Source organism: Aphelocoma coerulescens, chromosome 4 (genome assembly GCF_041296385.1).
Source record: "Aphelocoma coerulescens isolate FSJ_1873_10779 chromosome 4, UR_Acoe_1.0, whole genome shotgun sequence".
NCBI classification, from domain to species: domain Eukaryota; kingdom Metazoa; phylum Chordata; class Aves; order Passeriformes; family Corvidae; genus Aphelocoma; species Aphelocoma coerulescens.
Window position 1 is genome coordinate 29,964,307 of NC_091017.1, and position 23,400 is coordinate 29,987,706.

Below are 23,400 nucleotides of genomic sequence, written 5' to 3' on the forward strand. Positions count from 1 at the left end.
AAAATGCATTAGGAAAGAAAAACTTGACAGTTTCAACACCAGGGGAAATATTAAGACAATGCTAAAATGTAGTTAGACAGATCTCTTTCTTAAAGAGTTAGAAAACAGCATGCAAAATGGATTTTCTCTTCATTCAATAGCTACACTGGTCAAAGAGTTCAAACTCCAATGCTGAAAGTTAGGGACCTGGAGGTCAGTACTTCAGCTGGAATGAATTAGGCCAATTCCATGACAGTGTATGTAGGTAGTGTCTTTACTTTGTAGACCAAATAAGAGTCCATTCAGGCTGCAGTTCCACAGCTGTGAATACAAAACTGCCATTGTCTTCTGGACTGAAGTAGAGAATTAGACAGAATTTTTTATTTAAAACCTCACTCACCAAGTTTTGTTCTACCTTTCAGCAGGCAGAGATGTGTTCATAGGTGTAAAACTAAGAAAACATTTCCAATGTAAAATCAGACTGACCTTTGGTCCAGGGATTCCAGGTTCACCTCGCTCACCCTTCCCAACAGGGCCTGCCTCTCCTCTGTCACCCTATTGCAACAGATACACATAGATCACAAAACACTGGGCAGCCTTTAGCGTATCACCAACTCAGCAGGATCAAAGAAACCAAGACAACAGAAGAATCACAGGCTTAGTCTATGTGCATTTTCAGAATCTGGTGCGTAGCATCAAAGTTCTATTCCCTGCACACACTTTTAAGCCATCTTCCTAAAACCCCTCACATTTATGAAATTATAGTTTCTTCAGTCATGCCTATTCTGCCTCTTGAACAAGTAAATTTGGGGATTCTAACATGAAAATAGATGCTTTATTAATTAAAGTTATGATGGAACATCTGCCTTCACATTTTTTGAGGGCACCAGTATGAATATCTATGTATCTATCACACAGCACTGGTCCATGACTTTTCACATTTTCTCCAACAGTGGTCTCAGTATCTGTTACTTGCTGAGGGAAGTTGAATTTGACATCAGCTCTAGGGGCTTCACACCAGCGCATTGGCCCATTACCCTTACCTTTGTTCCTGGTAACCCTGGCAACCCAGGTTCTCCTTGGGGACCAATGAAACCTGGTTCACCCTTTAAAAACACAATATGAGAGGAATGTTGGATTACTTATTAAGCAGTATGCAACTATAATAACACGAGTTTATTTTGGGTAGTATTTTCCCCTGTATTGCTTACAGCTCTCTGGCTGTGATGCAACATAGTTATATAGTAATACTTTTCATCATGGGTAACTTTCATCACCATAAATTCCTGTAGCAAGATGCCACGCAGCACATGAGATGCAAATGAAGCAGAAGGTGTCAAACGTGGGGTTTATGAGGTTAAGGGCTGTTAATATGCAACCTGGTCTGTAATGTAACACACCAAACTAATATCCAAGCAAGTCTGAAGGCAGGAGGAGAGATCTGAGTATTCCTAAATTTAAAAAGGGACAGTTCATTTCAGTCATGTGTTATGAGGTAGTTTCCTGTTGCAGCATGTGAATAGATGGCAGAAATGGTGTGTGACACAGCAATGACAAATGGAGATGGTACTGTGGGGATGTGCTGAATCTCCTTTCAAGTCAGAGACTTGCAGTACCATGGTACTTTCCCTCCTCATTCTGACAGTAAAATACTTCAGTTCTTTGCAGTCAGACAAATTCTCTGGCTGTGAACAGCTGGGAATAAGCCACAGCTCTCCTCATTCCCTCTCTGTTCTGCCTCCTTCCTTCCCATTCATTTGTACAAACAGGACAGACAAATAGCAAGAACAGAGCAGACTTGCAGCAGAAGCAGCACTGAGCAGAAGAGTAAGGCCGTATTTTATTGCCTATCTCCATGCCTAAAGGGAGATAATGCAAGATTAATAAGCCATATGCTTTCTTTCACAAACTCTCCTGAAGAAGGTTTCCTACTATTTAACCTTGCATATTTTCAGATATATTTGAATCAAGAGATATATCCACAAGCTACTGTATATTTTGAAATCAGTTACGTAACCCACTTAATATTTATTTATTAGCCTTTTAGCAATATCCCTGAACTTAATGACTAAAAATTACCCATTAAATAGCTAGAAGACAGATAGATCATAACCCTGTAGTGATATCATTACTGACAGTACACAGAGACAGTGCATATGAGCAGTTAATTACTGTTTCTCTTCATCTCTTCCCCTCCTTAGAAATACAGGTATGCTGCACATGGTGAGCAAATTAGGAAGTATTCTTGCACATTCATTGCTCTCATCAGCAATCCATCATTAACAGTTCAAAGAAATCTTTCCTGTGGTTATATCAAGGACCACAGCAAGCTCCCACAGACCTCCACTTAGATTATAAAAAATACAAGTAAATAATGAGCTTTCTCACATGACGTTTCAGCTGGCCATGGTTCAAAATATGGTAAAGAAATAAACTGAGACAAACATGTCACAGAGAAGCACATGGGTTTTTTTTTTGCTCTCACAAGACAAAAAACCTTAGAGTTTATATGAGTCTTCGTATTAGTACACACCAGCAAGAGTAACATAAGGTCATCATGCAGATGGAAGCACTTTAATATCAGTAAATGAAGAACAATGCAGCTTCAATCATTTATTTTAAAATGAGAGGGTACTCAATGGCCCCATATTGTTTTAATACTGAATTTGCCTGGGCTAAGTTTTTGGCCAGCTTATTAGGGCTTCAGGCAGAAAAAACATGCAGTGACTACATGATTCTTTTCAGTGGTAAGGCTTAGAAGTCACTCAAAGGTTAATGCAGTTTTTGAGTCAAATTCTTCTCTCTGCTCAGGACTACACCAGTTGTATACCACAAGAAAACTTCTGGCCAAAGTCCAAGAAGAAGCCCCACCTTCCCCCAAAATCTCTAAAAAGAGAAGGAAAAGATGCTTTGCAAAAGCTAGTGGAATTGATAATGGAATAAGCTGGTGGCTCAATTAGCATCAGTAGAATACAGGTCTCATATGACACAGAGCTTTAAAAAGTTTTGAAATGTGGAGTGGAAGAAGTGGTGTGTCAGTAGAGACCAGGAACTGACTGGGTGAGCAGCAGCTCCACTGGGAAAGATGCAGCAGCTACGGTGGATGCCAAGCTGAACATGATCCAACAGTGCATTCTTATCCCACATGAAACAAACTGCAGTTGTTAAAATGTGGCTACATTAGGAAAAACATGCATTTCTCCCTCTATCCAGTGCTAGAGAGGATAAGTAGATTAAAAGACAGATCTGATTTGCCATCTGAACTAAGCTTCTAAGTAGAAAGACGTTTGAATGATTTGAAACTAAGCCATGTCTTCTCTAATATTTCAAATCTCTTGAGTGTAACCACAGCACAAGGCATTAAGTAAAATGCTCATTGGATATACTTCTGCATCCTGCCATAATACTGCTGACTCCATGCCTTATGGTAACTTTTATGCCATTCAGATAGTAAAGGAAAGGAAAGAATCTATCAAAATTGGCACTGCCAATGTTGTGGGAAATGTAAAGAGAACAGTTTCCTCTCAGTAAGGCATGCTGGTGTCCCTGTTATGCAAAGTCAAGGGAAAGACCTTTATGATTAGTTCATGACACAAACAAGATTCCAGAGCAGTAGAAGAATGTGGTTAGAAAATCAAGAACTAAGGGCTTTAGTTTTTTGTTGTGAATGTATGACATGTATGATTTAGCTGACATGTAGCTGCAGGAAAGCCAAGAGCATAGGCTTGCTTGGGAGGGCACTGTGGTTTGACAACATTGCAGCTCTTGTGTTCGCTGCAGCACCTCCTGTTCTTAAGTCTCTTACTTAAATGAACTCAGAATTTGTTCTGCACTACCGTGAAATGCTGAGAGGAATGCAAGGAATCAGAGTAACTAAGACTTATAATACTTTTCCAAACATCTCACTACAGCTTCTTACAATAAAATCAAAGTTTTATCTAGTTAGAATGTACAGCAATCTTCTTTGCCTGCTAAAGCTGGGGCAGGGAACACAAAATCTGGAAAGAGGAGTTAATCAGTTACATTTTGAAAGAAAAGTAAGGAACTCCTCCGTGTGAAATACTGTTTGGCAGCTGTATAGAAAGCCATCAGCAAGTGATGACTCTTTAATTCATTTTAGTTTAACCATTTGGCATAGTTATGAAATCACTGCTTATGAAATTTTTGAAGATTATGAAATAATCACATTGCACAAGATGCCAAAAAGGCAAATTTCAACGTTCAAACTTCATCTACTGTTAGACTTGGAGCAATTTGTATTAATCACAACACAGACAGCTTAATTAAAAAAAAACAAAACAAAACAAAACTAAGCTTGTGAATTTCTTCCAGTTTACAGAAGTGATGTGTTATGATATTAAGAATAATTTTTAGTGCCTTTATGTGTTAATATGTTAAGAGACTACCTCCATGCACGCTTATTTTCATTCTCAAGTATTTGTTGACTGTGGAAATAGTAATGGGTCAGATAGCAAATTATATACTACCACTCACAAACATTGTTAATGTTCATTTTCACCTCTTAGAACAGTCTGAAACAGAAAAGGGCCCTAAAATGCTGTAAACCTAGTGTAATGTGAGCTCAATCAGAATTTAATATTAAAAAGTCACCTTGTAATTTACTTCAGAGGATAGTCATATCTTTTATGAGGATTATTATCTAGATGTAATTATAACTGGTTTTCATGATGATCAAAGCTTTTATGGGCTGAAGCAGAGGCTAGCTTTAATATTAGAGGTTAACCCTAAGAAGCGCTTTAGTTCATTCACTGTCATCTTTAAGTTTTACAGAACCCATAATTGCCTAGAACTTGGACTTTTTCTTAAAAAAGGTACAGCAGTTGAAATACCATTTTCACTGCTCATTTCTGTTTTAAACATCACTAATTTGGCAGATGTTTATTAACAATGTAGTTCTAATACCGTATTTGGTCAGAATTAGCCTTCATTGCACAGCTGGGACACACACCACCACCATTCTTTGAAACTTTGTTCTCACAGACACATCTAGTCCTCTCCCAGTGCCTGAAATACAAAGTTTTATGCTGATGCTTGCACTCAGCAGAGAGCAGCAGTTGTTGGGCACACTGTTTTCCCACAGAAGGTTCTTCCTCCTCTAATCATTCTTGTAATGACTATACCACACGTTTTCATAACCAGATCAATGCATTCCTAAAAAAGAAACCTGTGCTGCAGAAAGGCATCCAAACCACAACTTTCCTATAACAATAAAATAAATTCACTTCCATTTATGAAATTACTATCCTACTTGTAAGCCTCATGGTTACCTTACTATATTCCAGCTACATCAGATTATTACACTATTTCCTCTGTGCTACAGAAATGTGACTAAACCAAGCTTTAGACCATGAATTTGAAAGGAGAATGTAATTTCAATCCTTATTCTCATCTAGTGCTACGCACTAGAACTAGCCAGGGAAGTTAAAATGGCTAACTCTGACCTTTATTACATAGTTCACTGGTTCTGAAATATTTTGTTCAGTGTTGGCCCCATTGCCAAGACCATGGAAGTTCTGTACCTCCTGGCTGAGTTGCAGGTCTGCCAGAAGGCAGGACACACACAAACACCCTTCCCGGGCATTCTCTTGAAAATCCAAACGTACCAAGGTCAAGACTCCTGTGTGCACACCTCTGAGTTGGCGAACCATGCCAAAGCATCCCGAATTTCTGTGGAGGATTCTGGAAAGGCGGATGCATCCCACCTTCTCCATAAACAGAGAACCTAGCTGTGTGGACTGGAGGAAAACCACAACCATGCTTCAACACACCGCTTTGGACAGGCCTGGAAATTACAAACACCTGCCTGCAGGTCTAATAGTCCTCCAAAAATTCCTGTGTCTGGCATGGGCCAGCACGCAAATTCTTCAAGAGTCACAGATTTTGGGAGACGCCAAAGTTCCTTTCCCACAAGCACTGATGTGGAAGGGTCCTCATTTTAATCACATCAAGAGACCAGTGCTTGTATTCAGTGTTACCCTGGCTCACTTAGAGCATATTTAAAACAAAAACAGTATGATGCTCTTTCCTCGCCAGCTCTACTGAAAGAATCCTGCAAAGGTGGAGTTATATAGAAGAGCTATCAAAAAAGACCCCAAACCCAGACACAAGACAATTTGGAGAACAGCTGTGAAGCTGTAATAAATTTGATTTGGTTCATGGGTAGCTGTTCTGATTTTCTGGAAGTTGCCATCTGCTGTCCTAAAAAAACTTTCTTTTTGAGGTTGCTATCTAACCAAAATATTGCACTCCTCCACTCCGGAGATGAGTGAGGGCCAAATTCTCAGGATCTTGTAACAGAGCAATCCATGGTTGTCAATGAAGCTGTGCTTGCTCATGTCCTCCCTCTGCCTGCAGCACTTAGTTCCAGTGAAGCAATTTCTCAGAAACTCAGCTGGCCGTAGACTATACAATTCAGAGAGTACTTTGTCACTGTGAAGGGCATTAGAGGGACTTTATATATAGCCTGATGTCCATGGGAATTTTACTCTCAGGAGGACTACAATATTCAGCTCCTAAGAAGGAAATGAACAAGGTACAAGGAAATCTGATTTAAAAAAAACAACCCTAACCCCATTTTATAAGGTCTTTCTTAAGGCTGTTCATATCACTTTAGAATTGGCTCCAGAAATTGCCAGTTAAAACAGGTTGTCTGGCTCACTCATCGCATTTGAAACAATATCTTTACTCCCTAATCAGGCTCTAAACTTAGAAAAACAATTGTGGTTTAAAATTTCCAAATGCATATTTAGACTTTATGATTCATTTGGAGTTAGAGAAGTAAAACCTGGCTAAACAACCTGGCTAGAACCCTGAGGTCTCACAACAAGCCTCACTTTGTATGACATACATTGCTTCTTAGTGAGCCTGATTTTCTTCTTGCTTTTAAGTTCTGTCTGCTTAGAATGTATGTTGCTTTGGGAGAGTGCTATCAGAACTAGTAATGATTCTGATTAATTCTGCATCCATTAATTCTGCATCATATCAGGGACTTCTTATAGGCTAATTATAATTCAAGTCAGCATGGTAACTATTTTTGAGGATAGAACAACAACACTTGTTTTAAGGAGCACCTAATTTTTAATTCTTTTCAATGACTGAACTGTGAAGAAGTGTTTGGCCCCAAATTGTTTCTGTTAGAAAAGAGTTAGGTGACAAATCTAAGGAATTTTTGTTGCTCTTCTGAAAGATAAGGAGCTTTATTGCATACCCTCATTTCTGGCCTTATAAAAATGTGTATTTGAAGTACAGAAATAATTTCAGAATACTGGTACCAAATTTTCTTTGTGGATGACAAAGTACTTGATTTCTGAATACAGTTGGACTTTGATTATTCAACTATTTTCAAAAATTTTGATTTGGGGTTTTTTTTGTACAAAGAAAAACTATGGTATAAAACATTTGCTGTGAAGTAGGTCTTACAAGCTCAGTCTTCCAACCAGTAATAGCTTTAGAGCAAGCAACATTCTGTGTTTTGTTTCCTCATGTTTTAGCATTTTCCAGGACAGAAAATAAGAGATTTGGAGGATACAGTTTCTGAGAGATTAAAAGAATTGGAAGCATGTATCTTGAAGGACACCCAAACAAACACTCCTGACACACACATACTATCCAATGTTAATGATGATTTCATTTTCTGGCTTTGATTCTCAAAATCAGCCTGGGAAATGACATGTCTACACTATGAAACTGATTTCTGCCATAATATATGGAAAGCAGACAGCTAGGAATCAGTGAACAAAGCTAGATATGTAACTATGTACATACAGATACATACTTCCACTATGGAAAGCAAATAGTCAAAACACATTGCACAGGTGTGCAATGTATTTTACCTACCACACACAGAGATACTTCTGAAACCTAGCCCACCAAAGGCAGGTACTAAGTCCTATTTTTTTAGATCAGTTCTCATTTTCACCCAGAACACACATCCTTATCACCTACTCTCCAGTACTTGACCTGTACTACACTACGCATTTGCAGCCGCTCAGGCAGAGGACTCACCTTCAAGAACACTGTATGTGAGTGATGAAAGCCTGGAAATTTGATCACACTTGCATATTTATATATATATATATATATCAGCTACAGCAAGTGTATATCAGAGAAAAATAAATTCCCTCAAATTTCAACTGATGCAATTAACATGTTCAGCCCATCTCTGTATCCAGGATTTGGACAGGCCAGATGGTCCCTTCCAGCTCCTGGGTTCAGGCTAGAAAGAGCTCTGAATATGGTGACCTATCAGATAAAGATGAACTGAACCCTGGGCAAGAATATCTGAGTACTGGAGGAAATGGAGAGAGAGACCCCACAGGTTTCCTGTTAACACTATTAAGGAATAAAAACAAGAAGAAAAATGGAAATACCAAAAATGAAAAATGCATTAGGAAAATGTGATCAGCCTTCCTAAGAACTCCTGTAAGAGGAATTTACCAAACTTTCCTATAGGTGGTAAATGGCATCGACTCGAAACCAAAATGCTTAGAACTACCATTTGCCTCAGATTTCCTTTCATTTTGCTGCCAGATGGTAAGAACAGCACTTAAACACATAAGCTTCAACAACAGTTGCTCTCTTTTCTACAAGAGTTTAAACAGGAGACTAACTTCTATGCATTCAGCTTGAAAATTCTCTCTCACTTTCTCTGAAATTTCTCTTTTGTAACAGAACTAACTGGCTGAAAGTAGTATCAAGTCTTCTAGACCTTAAAAAAGTACATTCTGTGGAGCAGAGTGTCTTTCGGTCTTCAGAGGGTAAGATGTCTGAGTAGGCATAGAACAAAAAAAAGAAATTTAAGTACAGAAGAAAATCAGAACTGCTTTTGCTTTCGAAAAAAGAAAAATAAAAGGATATAAAATCGATTCAAATTCCCATGTTCTTATCCAGGTTTTTCTGAAACCTTGCTCAGGCACAGTCCCAGGGAAGTCAATCCCAAGTAATTGTATAGAAAGATACAAGGCATTGCATACTGGTAAGTCTATTGAATCAGCCACTTCCACTGGATTTTAAGCACAGAAAGCTTTCCATACTTCCCAAAAGCAGCCTTTCTCTTCTCATGTCAAACCATTCAACAGTTCAGTTTTCTTGAACACGATAAAATAAAAATTTATATGCGCTCGTAAGCTTCAGTTCAGCATTTGTTTTAAAAACTGAGGGATAAATGCCAGAAACACCACAGAAAATCTAGATCCTGCAAAAAGTGCTGTTACTGAGAAGAGGCTTGTGTTTTGTGATGGCTTCTCGCTGCAGTGAAGAAAGTGAGAACTGTACAGGCCAAATTCCAGAAAATGCAATGCAATGGATTTGAGAGATGTCTGACATTACAATGAATGAGGGCATGCATGATTTCCATTACAGTAAGCAAGTGCTGCTTTGTAGGTATCTTCCTACAAAAGCTATGAGATAAAACAGACACATGAAGTTTGTGTTTCACAGACAGACTTCTGTGTCTGCTTGGCATCAGTTGGGGGATAGTAGAGCGATGAGTTAATATTCTGAGTTTAGGTGGAACACATTCAGGGCTCATTAGGTTTCCAGCCATTCCTAAACAGCAACAGGTGCTTGAGAAATCCTTCTCCAGTATGTCACAGACAGCTTCTTCACTGTCTTGGAAATAACTGACTGCGCTTGTGTTTCCTCCATGGCACCAACTGACAATGAGGAGAGAATGAAAAGAAGAACAGGAAGAACTCCCAAAACATCCGCATGTGCATAGTGAATGGCTCTAGAAAAGTAAGAAATAAAAGGCCCTGCTGCATACCCTGAATTCAGATATGATACTTGCCTGTCTGTCCAATGTTGTCACTCATTCAGACTCCGTATCACATTCAGCCAAGCCCTAACAGGTTCCCAGGAACATTGATTAATTAATTGAAACGGCATTGTAAGAAGCTGGAAGTTTCTCAGTGATTAGTATTCATTAATCCTTTATGTATGTTGAAGCACACAGGACTGAATGTCTTGGGAAGCTTGTTCAGCCATGGGAAGAAAAATGAGATGTAGCTGGACAGTATGGTCCACTGCCTGGCGCAGCATTTGTGTTTGCACAGGTTGGTTTAGCATTTGCAAAGAGTGCTGTGCATGTGCACAGTTACCTAAAACATTTCATAATACAGCCTGCCACTGCAGAGAAACATTCACAAGGATGCAATTTTAAGTTCAACTAACAGATTTAAAGAAAAGGGGACTTCATATTTAACATTCAAGAACTATATCCAGGTATTTTCAATGTGTAGAATAAACCTGTACCTTGATCTTTTCCTTACCTCTCAAAAAGTTTGGAAAAGGCCTGAAAAATCCCTGCCAACAGTTACTGGGCTGGCACACAAATGCACAAGAATGCTGTAATCTGTTTGTTAGGAAAAATCTCCCTTATGGAAACTTACATTTTGTAACAAGCTCTTAGATGTTGCAATGACATTGTGAGAGGTTTCTGCTATGTCTTTGATGTTATACCACTACTGCAAATCACTATTAAGATAGAATAGCAAAGACAGATCTTTGAGAGTTTTATAAAGTCCGTATGGGAACAGATCTCAAAATCCCTGAAAAAATTGTAACAAACAACAAGGATCACTCAGGGGAAAAAGAAAAAAAGGATAAAAAAGTCACTGCTTCAAGTAAGTTTTGTACAAGGTGACAGCACCAACTGATTCCAAGTCCAGACAGTTGGGTTTCCTCCACGCTCAAGTCTCTCATCTGGGCACTGCTCTTTCAAAGCAGCTTTCAATCAATCTCCAGATCACTGGAATTTTTTTTCACTGTAAGATAACACTGATGCTGTTTTTGTAAATCAACACAATGATCCTACCATGGTGGTACATATATTGTTGCTAAAAGGGAGGGTGAGAAAAGGGGATGAACTACTACTTTTCCTTTGCTGATGAGTGCCCATATTCCTAATTCCAGCCATTCTCTGATTTCTGCAACCACTTCTCACAAACATAGCCTCAGTGACTCAGAAAAAATGAGGGTTTTTTACTACAGACTGCTTAATAAAACAGAGTTTACAAATGCCTTGAAATGAACAGCACCCATCCTGCACTTCTGATGTGACCAGATATGCTTCGCTCTCTCCTGTGCACATTCTGCTTGCTTGTCACCATCCAAGTCACACACAGGTAGCAGAATTGCAGAATTGCACTAGATGAAATTTCTTCACTGAAACATCACCAGCCTCCCTCTGGACTAGACTTTAAACAGAAAGTATTTTCCTAAATGATTAATATTTGACCAAATTATTCCATTTTATTCTGCAGGCAACTGCACTGTTTTTCCACTGTATCCACTGAATTTGGAAACAAATTTTCACTGGGAAAAACTCCCACACTTTTTCCATTTTTCACTTCACATTTTGTCTTTCAGGTGATTCTGGAAGCTCCCCTTCTGAGCCATTCTTATTGCCAACAAGTAATTTTCCCAGAGCAGCCACTCAGATGCAGACTTTTTTATTTACTGGTTATATGCATGGACATGTGGCCTGCATGAACATGGAAACCCCAAAGACCAGCCACAACTCCAGTTGCTTTTGGCAAGTGTCCCCAGGACGAGTGCCTCAGGCAAGTGCCCCACTGACCTCCAACTGAGCTACCTCTTTGCTCACTGTTAAAGTAAACAGAATAGGGATTGCTGCCAAAGGCCCTTATAAAAATAGTTTATTCACACAAGCCTCTTCTTCTGCATGATCTTCACTACTCAATATGGCGTTCATTCTTGCAGAAAATGAACAACCTCCATGGGAAATATATTTTCAGCTGTTACAACACACAAAATTTAATATGCACATTCAATTCTTCCCATAATTCACTAGTAACACAGAAGGGACATTATGCCTCAATGGTGTGGCAATTCACAGGTCCCTTGAGAAAATCAGTGCAAATGTTACATTCCATGAGATAAATCCTGAATCCTACCACAGTGGACATGAGTTTGGTCTTTGAATTATTCTCCTTGTTATGGGGGAAATTCTATAAACTGTTTCCTTGAGACATACACAGGCCCATGCTCGAAGGCAAAGAAAAAGTTTCAAAGCGATTTTGTTTTCTGAAAGGATGGTCTTTGTCACAAGGGAAAAGTGGCCATTCTGATCTGTGCTCACTCAGGATATGTGAATCTGCTCACTCTGTGCAGAATCACACAGTTACAGCTCAAACTGTGCAAACGTCTGCAGCTCCCAGTGCAACCACTTATGCCAGAACTAAACCAACTATGTGTCTTTTGTATCAGCTTACCTAAAGATTCCAGACAAACTGGAAGCCAGGGACTAAACCAGGTATTGTGTCAGGGACTGCAGCTAATACTGAACAGAATATTATTAAAACATTTTGACTTGTCAGTGGAAATCACTGCTGTGTAACGGAGCACAGAGTATTTTTGTCAACAGAGCCAGGTCTCCACAGCCTGTGTATAATTAATGCAGTTCTCCGGCTGGAGGCTTGGCTAATTCAGTAGAATATTGCTACTGGAAAGCACACATCGAAGTGGAAACCAAGTAAAACTTTTGATGACAAGACTTTTCCATTGAATAAAAAAAATAAATTTAAAACGTCTACTATTTTATATTAAAAAAAAAAACAACTAGAATGTTCTGCCTCACATTTTAACGTAAGATATAGTTTGCCTACCCATACACACTTAATCAATTTTCCATGTGAGAACTTTCTGTAACAAACCCCAGTTTAATACCAGAGACACAGAAAAAGATGTAAGACAAGTACATTAAGTCAATTTGAGCCACATTCTTGCATTTCCCCCTCTTTGTGGTGTTCCCCCCCAACACAACAGGTACTACAGTTTATTTACCTTTATTCCAGGGAGTCCAGGAAGCCCAGGAAGGCCTGGTTCACCCTATACAGGAAAATTACATAATATTACAGACATTATCCAGTTATGATCACTATCCAGTGAACAGCCCTGTAAATTCTGCAGCAAGATAAAGGAGCATGAATGATTGCTAGTCAGCTCTAGCAGGACTGTTTTTTTCAAAATGAGTGACTTAAATGTACAATTAGTAAGAGTCATGTTAAGAACTTAGGTATCTTCTGGGAACCTTCAACGTGAAGATGACACCCAAGCTGAAAATCCGTGTCAGGAAAGCCAAATAAGAATTCACATCAGCCTTCAGCAACAGAGAAGAAAACAAGCAGCACTGGTTCATTTTACACACTGTCATTTAAGTTCTGTACTTAGGACAGATGTTTAATTCTGTTCCATTTTCAACTCTGAGCTAGATATTGTGCTGTGTAACTGTCTGATTTAGCTACAAAGCAATTCAGAAGAACTTGGTTTAAATTGCACAATTCAAGCAGAACTGCCTAACTATAATTGGGCCATCAGTTTTATAGAGCTATCCATAGCATCATTTCAGAGCTTGTTCTTTATCTGTGAATATACACAGTGTCATGAAGGATAGTGGGAATATAACCTTTTACTGCTTTACCCAGAAAAGCCTTGATTATTTAAAATTGCAATGAAAGGGCCTATAGAACTCTATTTGCAAGGTAATTTTGTAACAAGTATTGAACACTGAATGCATTAATTTTGAAATTAGTCTAAGACAAGAATTACAACATTCTCACAAATGGTCATTTTGAGATATCAGCTAAATGGAAAGATGTTGTCTAGGGAAAAAAGATGATGAACAGAAAAAAAAAAAAAAAGAGCAATAACACATGAAGAAAACATTATTTTAAAGGCTGGGGATTTTACTTTAATATAGAGATGGATTCTAACCAGCACCTTGGATCTGAATATTCCCTGAACTTTCTGGAAGCTCAGGTTTGAACTCTGAAGCCAAATTCTACCTTTATAACAAGTTGAACTATATTCCAGATTTTTTACACTCATGAGCTTTACAGAAATCCAGACTTCAGCTCTGTGGTTTGGGCTGATACCTACAGGCTGTGCTATTAAAATATTTTATGTGTCCATGTACACACATGCTTATATACACTCATACACTCACGTACACAGTGTATACACACACAAACAAACACATGTACACATAATATAGGCGCTCATCAAACTGCACCACCCAGAGACACTTCTTTGAGGCAGAGATATTAAACAGACTTGAAATGCTCATGGCAAAGTTACATTCTGCCACAAACTGAAAAACACAATAGAGGGGCTGCAAATCACTTTACCAAATGGAATAATTTTTAAGTGGTATAGAAGGATCTGATAACAGCTTCTTTGTCTGTTTTAGTTTCTCCAAAGTTCTAACTGTTCAAATTGCCTACAGGCACAGGAAAGATTCCAGCCTCAAAATATTAACTATAAAGTCAGATGAAAGAATAGAGGCTAGGATGCCATTTTCAACAGACACTTACTTTTTGGTATGTTGACTACCACTTTGTAAAGCAGAAAATGGGTTATTACTCTTGGAAAAGAATAATGCTCCATTGCACTAACTCCAAATTTTAACTCCAAACCCCTACTCTGTCTTTCCACTTTTTTGCATGAGTAGCCTATTACCATCAACTTTTCTCACCTAATTGTGGAAGCACTAAATTTCACTTGTAAGCACCGAATTTGAAAATTTATAATTCGTAATATATTAGTATTGCTGCAATAGGTCACTATTTAGTCATGGGACAGAGCTAACCCCCATACACTCACATATAATAAGCAGAAAAGATCCACCAAAGCCAGTTCAGAGACACAGTAATCTAAAACAATTAAAATGCCCCTAAAAGATACATCAATATGAAACACAATGAAATCAATCATTATTTCTTAATTACAACTAGCACTGCAGATGAATACACAGTATTTGCTTTTTTTTGGACCTTTCCTAATATAAAAGTTCTGAGTGTGATTTATGAGAAGAATGACTTTTAAAGAAACCAAGGCTGTATACTAACTCTTATTACATAACAGCAGCACGGGTCATTCTGTCACCTCTGAGCACAATATGGCCCACAACAGCCTTGTCAGACTGCTGTAACATTGTCACATTTCATTTCATGCAAATGGTATTCAGCTGGGCAGCTCAACAAATAATTGTCCTTAGAAGATGGATAAGGCACAACTAGAAGAAGAGGAAAAATGGAAAATATAAAAAAGAAAAGAAGACACAGGAAGGAAATACAAATAGGACGTAGAGAGGGGGAAAAGCACCAAGATGAGGTAGGTGGCAGAGATGTGCCTCCAGTTGGAAAAAGAGCCTCCCACAATCTCTGGTGGTGTGAACAAGTCCCTGCTAAGCAGGGGTGCAGAGCAGCAGACATGGGGCACCTGTCTGGAGGAGGCACACTGAACAGGCATATGATGGGAGCTGATGGTCGGGGCTGGGGCACCAGTGTGGCACACTGGGAACTCATGAGGTGAATGCAAGGAAGACACTAAGCCCTCCTTTGGTGTGAAAAAGAAGGTGAGAATATAGAAAGTCTGAACTGCATACCTCTCACTTACCCATGGTGCCTGAATCAGATCAAATCTGAGTGCCTGGGCCTGAGAACCAGCAGCCTGCTGATAAATCACTGCTAGTTCTGCCTCCATGGCAGCCACTTAATGAGAGTATGAATCTCCACAGGCGCTTAAGTGCATTTTCTAGTTTATTACCCAAGTAAAGCATACGCTGCAGAATGCACACACTGAATGATTCTGTGGATTAGGTAGCTTTAAACTACTTTGATTACCTTTCCTAATTAAAACTGCACTTTACTAAGGAACTGCATTTGCAACCGTAATAGTCTTTGTTTAGTCTCTGATGAGAATTATAATTTCTTAAATAAAAAGACTTAATTTCTTATTTATATGAGGTTTGGGGTTTTGCTTAGTCACCAAAAGACCTTGAGTATTAGAAAATGGTTGTCCTGCCATCCACTATATAGAATTTTAGCTCTTGACTGTCTGTCTGGAATATCTCAGCTGGCAGAAGGACTCTGTTCCACTCTGGCAGCAGTGTGCAGGAGATAATTTTCAATGTTTTAAGAGGTAAGAACAGTGCCAATGGCTCCAGAGGGAAACCAAGTATTGCAATGCACAAATCCAGTTCACTCACTGTCTCTTTGCTCTCCCTGCAGGACCTGCCCCCTACTCTTATGAAAGGGAGCTGAAGGCACAGCATTCACTGTGTTTGATGTACTGTAGATTCAAAGAGCAAATTCCCCAGCTTCAGAGGGCCTCATGCAGCACAGTCATTGTAACTCCTGCAGGACCTTTCCTTGCAGAAGCAGCCTCAGCCACCCAGCATGCAGGGGAATTTCTTACACTGGAAGGAAGAACAGAGCAGCATTACCTGGTCTGTGTCCTTCCAAACACACTGCGTACCTCTTATGGTTTGATTCCCCTCACAGGTGTATGTGAAAGGGATTCTGACCAATATTTATTTTCTTCCTAATGAGATCTAACAGTGTACCAGAGTTTGAAGATTAGTAGTCAAACATGCAGGGTTAGCTTGTGATCACTCAAGGAGCAGAGCCATTCTTTGTTAGTCTCACCAGCTGCAACCGGGCAAGCTTTTAATGCAAGAAGTGTGCTGTGGCTAGAAGGGAAGGTGGGTTAGTCAAAATTGCTTTTCATGTTCATCAGTATCATCATTGCTCTGCCTTTTTAAAATACTAAATTATCATAGACCAAATGTGTACATCATTGGTCCACTAAATTGTACTGCCTCTGACTCATCCCAGTACAGGTAAGTGCCACTGGCAACACAGATGTAACATTATTTATCACAAATCCAGCAGAAAAGGGAAACAGAACATTTCCAAGTAGTACCTTTTGTCCAGGCCGTCCAGATTCACCGGGTTCACCCTAAAAGAAAACAGATGAAAGACATGAGATGTGAGAAAATGAATTAAAGATTGAGCTGTGGAAAACCATAACATTAATGATACCCAAAACATCTGTGACTGTAAAGTAACATGCACCAACCACCCCTCTTCTCCCTGCTCAACTTCTTTAGAACTACATTACCTTAATTCCAGCTGCGGAAGAGCCAGGGTCACCCTAATACAAAATCCACAAGAAATAATCACTCTTACTACATATACAGTTTTCCAGGAAACACATAAAACAAATCATGAAAGAGTATAGCAACATCATATAGCAAAATAACTGCATAGCAAGGTTGCATGGTTTTTGTGCTGCTACATAGGAATTTAACTAATTAATGTGTGATTCAGAAAAGGAACAGTATTGTTTTCAAGAACATGCAGAGAGATCCAGCTTCACTCACCCAAACACCTATTATAGTTAACCTCAAATTTCACAACTAATAACGTAGATGTAATAATTGCAGACATTGTATAAATGTACTTTACAAAGCCAGAAGATGGGACATACTTTGACATCTCTAAATCGCTGATCTACATTAAAGATAATTTACTGCTGTTTACAAAGAATATGAGTGACCATTTTGACCTAATTTTATAGATGGCAAGTGTCAGGTCTCAAATGACAAAGTTTTTTGTGCTAATGAAGATTTACCTTGGAAAAAAACTCCAGTGACCTATGAGTTTATCTCCATCAGGAGCTAGGTCATAGCTCTATTTCCTCAACGCTCCAGCATATTTAAACTGATAGATTAAAGCATGAAATGTTGTACTTTACAGGATGAGACAGCTACAGTAATTTACGTATTCAGGAAAGGTCTCTGTTCTGAGAAGGCATCTAGCATTCAAAAAGATTTGCCTACATTTCGCTGGGTTGACTGAATTTCATAAGCAGTGATATGCACAGGACAGAGGATCAGTTGTTTTTTTCTTAAATAACATGCCAAAGAAAAAAGAAAAAAAAAACCTACTGAAAAGTTTGCTAGTCAGACTATACACTATTGAAGATGACTAGTGTGCTTCTATTTGAAAAATTGTTTCATTGTTCATTATTTAAAAGAAATGTACATTGTTCATTGAAAGTAGCAAGCTGCTACATAGCAGCAACTTCAAGCTCCCGAGCAGCCTGCCTGTGATTTACATAGGCAAAATAGAAGCCAGTACTGAAATACACTTTGAAGATGTATATGCAGAGTATAAATGCTTAATATTCTTTGTGCAAAATACAGATAGGGGACACCCATTCCTGATGTCTCTGTGAATGCCACAGAAAGATGTTTGGCTATGGCATCTTTTTGGTATTATCTTATAAAATTAAATTCTACCAGTTAACACGCTCACTGGCCTCTGAAGAATAGGAATACACAGTTAGTGCAGCTTGCTCTTGAGTGAAGAAAACACAAAAATCAGAATATTGAGGTTGATACATGCATGGAAACCTGAGCTGCCTCATTTTGATAGACATGCATGAGTGACACTGCTAATATCCCTTACAAGCATGTACAACTGAAAGCCTCAAGAACCTTTTATAGCTATAAAGGGGCAAAGCAACTAGTGAGACACATTAACCAGTTAAACATTTCGAAGGGCAACGATGGATATGGAGAAGATACAAAATATTTATAATCCACCTTCATGCAAGTATAAAAAATAGTTTCAAAGAAAAAATTACAGTACAGTATGTTCTCAATTCACTGATGAGTCAAGACAGTTTGCAAATGAAGCAACTTTAGCAGGGAAACACGTACAAAGAAGGAAGATACTTGGTAGTTTCTAGGGACCAAGGCTACAGAGGAAGAACAGAAGCAAGAACTCAAGTTTGGCATTTACACTGTCTTCAAAGTAGGACAATTCAACAAAGACATTTTAATTCTAAAGTCTCAGGTCAAGAACCAAGGACTCAAGTCCCTATTTTTGAGTGTCACTAGGTACAGCAGTTCAGAAAACAAAGCTACATTTTTTGCACAAACAGGAACCTGCTCCTATACCAAATCTGAATCTGCTGCCTCGTGGTATCTCACTCTCCCACCATATGAATAAAAATCTATTATTTATCTCAAAACACTATTTAAGCTTTTAAAGAAACGTTTTTAAGTTTTATGAATGATGGATTAAATCCTCTAAGCCTATGTATAGCATTACGACCTAGTGCAATGTTCTCTTCTTATTTACACAGAATTAATGGCTTGTTTACTGAGCAGGAGGGGTCTGTCCATGTATGTGGCTGAACACCCAGAACTGGGTGGATACTAGACTTATCTCTGAACACATTCAGCAGCTCTTTTAGAAAGAGTCGTTACAAAGAGCCTTATAAGTCTTACAATACAGATAGAAATTACAAATAAATATAGAAAAATAGTCAAGTCTGCTTTATGAACAAATTAATTAAATGTGTCCAAAACAGTCATTCTTATTTCCTCTGCCACTTAGAAATTGCTGGGCATCTTCATGCCGGAATTATACAGAATGATCACAGCGCAAAAACTTCCCCCTATGCTGAAGAACACAAAGCCTGTTAAGTAGCTGAAGTGTAAAGTAATGACACCAAGCTTAATGCTTACTCCTAAATTATCTGCCAGAAACCAACCTTGTAAGCTTTTTAGAAAGTGCTGTTTGCAAAGCTACCTATCAGAAACTTTAAGCTGCAGCTCTGCTCTAAGAACTGTATTGTTTTTTCTGGGTGGCAGATTGTCTTGTAGGCAGGGAAGAAGAAGAAAAATATTGAAAGTCAACCAAGTCACAGCTCTGGAAAATCTGGCAAAATTAATGCAGAGGATTCTAACCTGTTATGGTTAAAGCAGCACACTCCAAACAAACAGAATATATTCCCATGTCACCACCCCACCTCTGAAACTCATATGAAGCCTAGAAGAGATGGGAGACTTCTGCATTATGAAGTTTGGCAGGTGTCTTGAAATTTCTTCAGATACAGCAATATATATAGGAAGGCTCCTGACAAACTATACTTTCTACAAGTTGATCCCAACCTGACCACCTAACTGTTGAAAGTTCACACAGCAGTATTTAAAACTATATATCTGGGCAGAAAGCATCTCCCACTGAAAGAAGAAGAGAACTTTTTTCTTTCCTTAAAAAAGATCCCAAACAGGGGGATGTGCACACTGATATGGGCAATATTGACATTCTAGTGGATGCAAGCTCAGCATTCACAGCTAATGAAGTAGAAAAGCAACAGGTGAAGTTGCACTAGGCCACCCAGAGAGATTACAAATTTACCATTTACTTGTTGTAGAACTATCTGAACAAAAATCTCATACTTGTAGCAGATTATTTTCTTAAATCACATAAGAGGTGGTAAAGATTATGTTACCAGCATACATTGTGTAAGTAAGTAAATAAGGTTCTTAAGACTTTCATCTGGGTTAATAAGCATGACTGCAGATAAAGTATTATTTAAATTAACTCCAAGAATCAAGTAACTTGACTATTCTTAAAGCTAATGTCTATTTTTAATTGCTGATTTTAGAATATGCCTTAAAATCTTTGTGCTCTTCAAAGTACAGATTAAATGCACCTAAATGACAGATCCTGAGGGATTTGCATGCATTCCTTACCAGCTTGATAAATCCATCATAAATTTCTCCTTGCACGGAAATGATGTAAGTTGGTTAAGCATTACACATGCAGGGGTATAAGAAAAAATGCTTATGCTTCTGCCCAAGTGTAATCACTAAAATAAATGTTTTTTAGAAATATATGAGTTCAAAAGTGATGGCAGGAGAGATAAGTATGTCTGACCCTTTCTCATGTGCAACACAGCCTTCACCCTGACTGCTAAAGACTGACTTGTGTAAGGAAACCACATTGAAAACTCCAGTTCAATTTTCTGAGCGTGAGTCTCACATAAAAGAAAACTCAAGAAAATAAAAATTTTGACAGAAGCTTTTTTTTGGTGATTTCTGCAATATCTTGGTACTTTGCAACAATGAATTAAGAAGGTATAAAGTGAGGTTATTGTTGATGTCATGTAGAATAAAGATTTGAAGTGTGGTTATCATCAACTCTTGATTTTCCAGCTGCCAATTTTGGAGGGAAGTTGCCTATCATGATACCATAATTTTTGTCCCATATTGGTTTGGTCCCTCTCTTTGATGGAAACACAGAAGGGGAAAAGTTAAAGGGTGTATCAGAAAACGTGGCTATAATTCAACAGAGCAGTTCCAACTGGTGGGTTGTGACCAAAGCTTTGTATGATGAAAATTTCAACAAAGAGGAGTGCTAGCTAGAAACATGATGATGTATTCTGTACTAGAGTTTCTGCTGTATGAAGTCAGAAATCTTATGCTTAGTTGGACAGAATAGTGAAAATCTTTCTGCTGCTCATAAAAATGAACTCAACTAAATCACGCACCTTTAAAAAAACCCCCAGCTCAAAATGCATTTTTCTTTTGAACAAATTATTATTTTCGTTAGTTGGTTGTACTATAAACACACCTAAGGCACACATTTTCTTCTCAACTAAGAAGCAGTGTACCTTTTCTCCTGTGTCACCCTTCAGTCCATTCTCGCCAGCATCACCCTATAATTAAAATACATGTAATATTTTAATGATTTTATGTAAGCACACAGTATGTGGAGAAGAGTCAGCTTTCCAACAAGATTAGCAAGTTGATTTTGTTATTCAGATAGTCAATGTCTCTGTGACATGGTCAGGAAGTGGTGATGTCTTATACAGACTTCACTGTAACTGCGACCCCTTTCACAGATCTGAAAAAAAGCCCCACCACAAAGTATCAAAATACCTGTTGGTATAATCTACCAACTTTCTCAGTTCACTGCAGCTTAGCAAGGAAGGAACGATTTAATGATTTCAGGATGATTCAGCACTTTAAATTACCAATACATTTTTCTTCCCAACACAGAAACATTCACCTAGATGCATCTAATAAAACTCAGATGACTGTTACACAATTCCAGTACTTTTTATTAGGATTCTCAAGTCATTTATAGCATATACTCTGAGTCTGAAGTCCTCCATGAATGATTCACAAACTAAAAAAAATTCACTAAATGTCACTCCTCCAAGGAGCTACCAAATGACTTTCTCTCTACACAAATTCTATGCACTCTTTATTGTTAAAAAGTGATGTTTGGATAACACCTTTTCATGGCTGAGTAGATATTTTCTACTCAAAAAGTGTCCAAAATTTTTAAATAAAAATTTCACAATATTTATCTATAAAAAGACCTAATCTCCACCCATAGTCATGAAACTACATAAGAAGTCCAGACTACACCAAATAGTCTTTGTTATATGTTAATAATATAGGCTAAAAATTTCTGTGGGACTTGAGGTTCACGTAAAGTGCAAGAAGTATTTAAAATGCCAAAAATATTGATAAAAATAGAGCCTAAGTAGACTAAAAAAAATATTCCTGGTCTTGGTCAGATAACCAGTAGTACTATTCAAATAACATTATTCAGTATCTGTCATATTGTTCTGAAAACCTTAATGTGAAATTCCATTCAGAGAGGACTTAGAGAGCAATTTATACATCACAGTCACTGATACAATGGGAACTAGCTAACAATCTAGCACCACTTCAATTAAGGAAACATAGATGAAACACAGAAGAGTAACAGTTAGGAATGTCATGCCAAGTTCATTTGACATGATAAAGCATATTGAGGGGATTTGTAACTACACTTTTCAGAAAAAGACAAAGAATAGTTATGGAAAAAACAGAATGGTTTTAAGTAACAAAAGTTCAGCACATGTTAAAATTCACTGTTATTCCTTTCATGTATGAAAACAAACAAAGTACTGAAGCACTTTAAAAATATTATTTTAACAGAAGAAATTATTTCATGATGCATATTTCATGATTACATACTTCTGCATGTGGGGTACAGACTTCCAAGATTTCCCTGGAATATTTTTATGGTGTGCTTTTGAAAATGTGAAATGAATTGCCTTGGCAAAGCATACTTCCAGCTGCTATTACACAGATTTACATGGATCTGGAAGTGAAATTCAGTTGTAGCTGCAGACACAACTAAACACTTCTCAAGAGCAAATAGCACCTCAGTACAAGCAACTTGCTTTTTACAAGTAAGTTCAGTATACTTGAAGAAGATGAGGCTGTGCAGAGATTCCTACTCAGAATAAGGCTTATGTAATTTCTCAAAGTGCCCCTGTGTGCAGGTGTAGAAGCTTGACTCTAAACTCATTGTGCTCCTACCAGCCACTATGCCTGGAAGAGCAGAATTATACTCTCCTGCAGTGCAGAGTTTTATCCCACCCCCTTATCTTGTCTTGGTGTGACTGGACATTAGAGAAGCAATTTCTTGCTAACTCACTGCAAGTAAGAGCACCATCAGCATGCCACTTGTGCTGCTGGTGCCTCTCCAGACAGCATCGCTTAAGGGCATCGGGGCAGACTCCCTTGCTCTTACTTAAACTGACCCAAACACAAATGGAGCATTCCACTTTTAGTATGTTGAGAGCTGGTTATCCAGGTATCACTTAGAATGTAGCTATCATTTGTTACCTATTTGCTTTATTCCACACAGGTGCCAGAGCATCAAAACAAAGTTATAAGAAATGTGTGGATCTCTAATTTACTCAGACGGGCTCATCACTTTCTGAGACTCGCCA

The 23,400-nt window shown here is 38.3% G+C and overlaps 1 protein-coding gene across 1 annotated transcript in view; it reads right to left on the reverse strand.

The window, feature by feature from the left end:
* COL25A1 (collagen type XXV alpha 1 chain) overlaps positions 1–23,400 on the reverse strand; it is a 309,918-nt gene that overhangs the window by 44,219 nt on the left and 242,299 nt on the right. Inside the window, exons 15-20 of the mRNA XM_069012103.1 lie at positions 21,277–21,321; positions 16,924–16,956; positions 16,726–16,761; positions 12,805–12,849; positions 1,023–1,085; positions 466–534 (exon numbers count right to left, since the gene is read on the reverse strand). Coding sequence (XP_068868204.1) covers positions 466–534; positions 1,023–1,085; positions 12,805–12,849; positions 16,726–16,761; positions 16,924–16,956; positions 21,277–21,321 — 291 coding nt within the window. The remainder of the gene's footprint in view (positions 1–465; positions 535–1,022; positions 1,086–12,804; positions 12,850–16,725; positions 16,762–16,923; positions 16,957–21,276; positions 21,322–23,400) is intronic.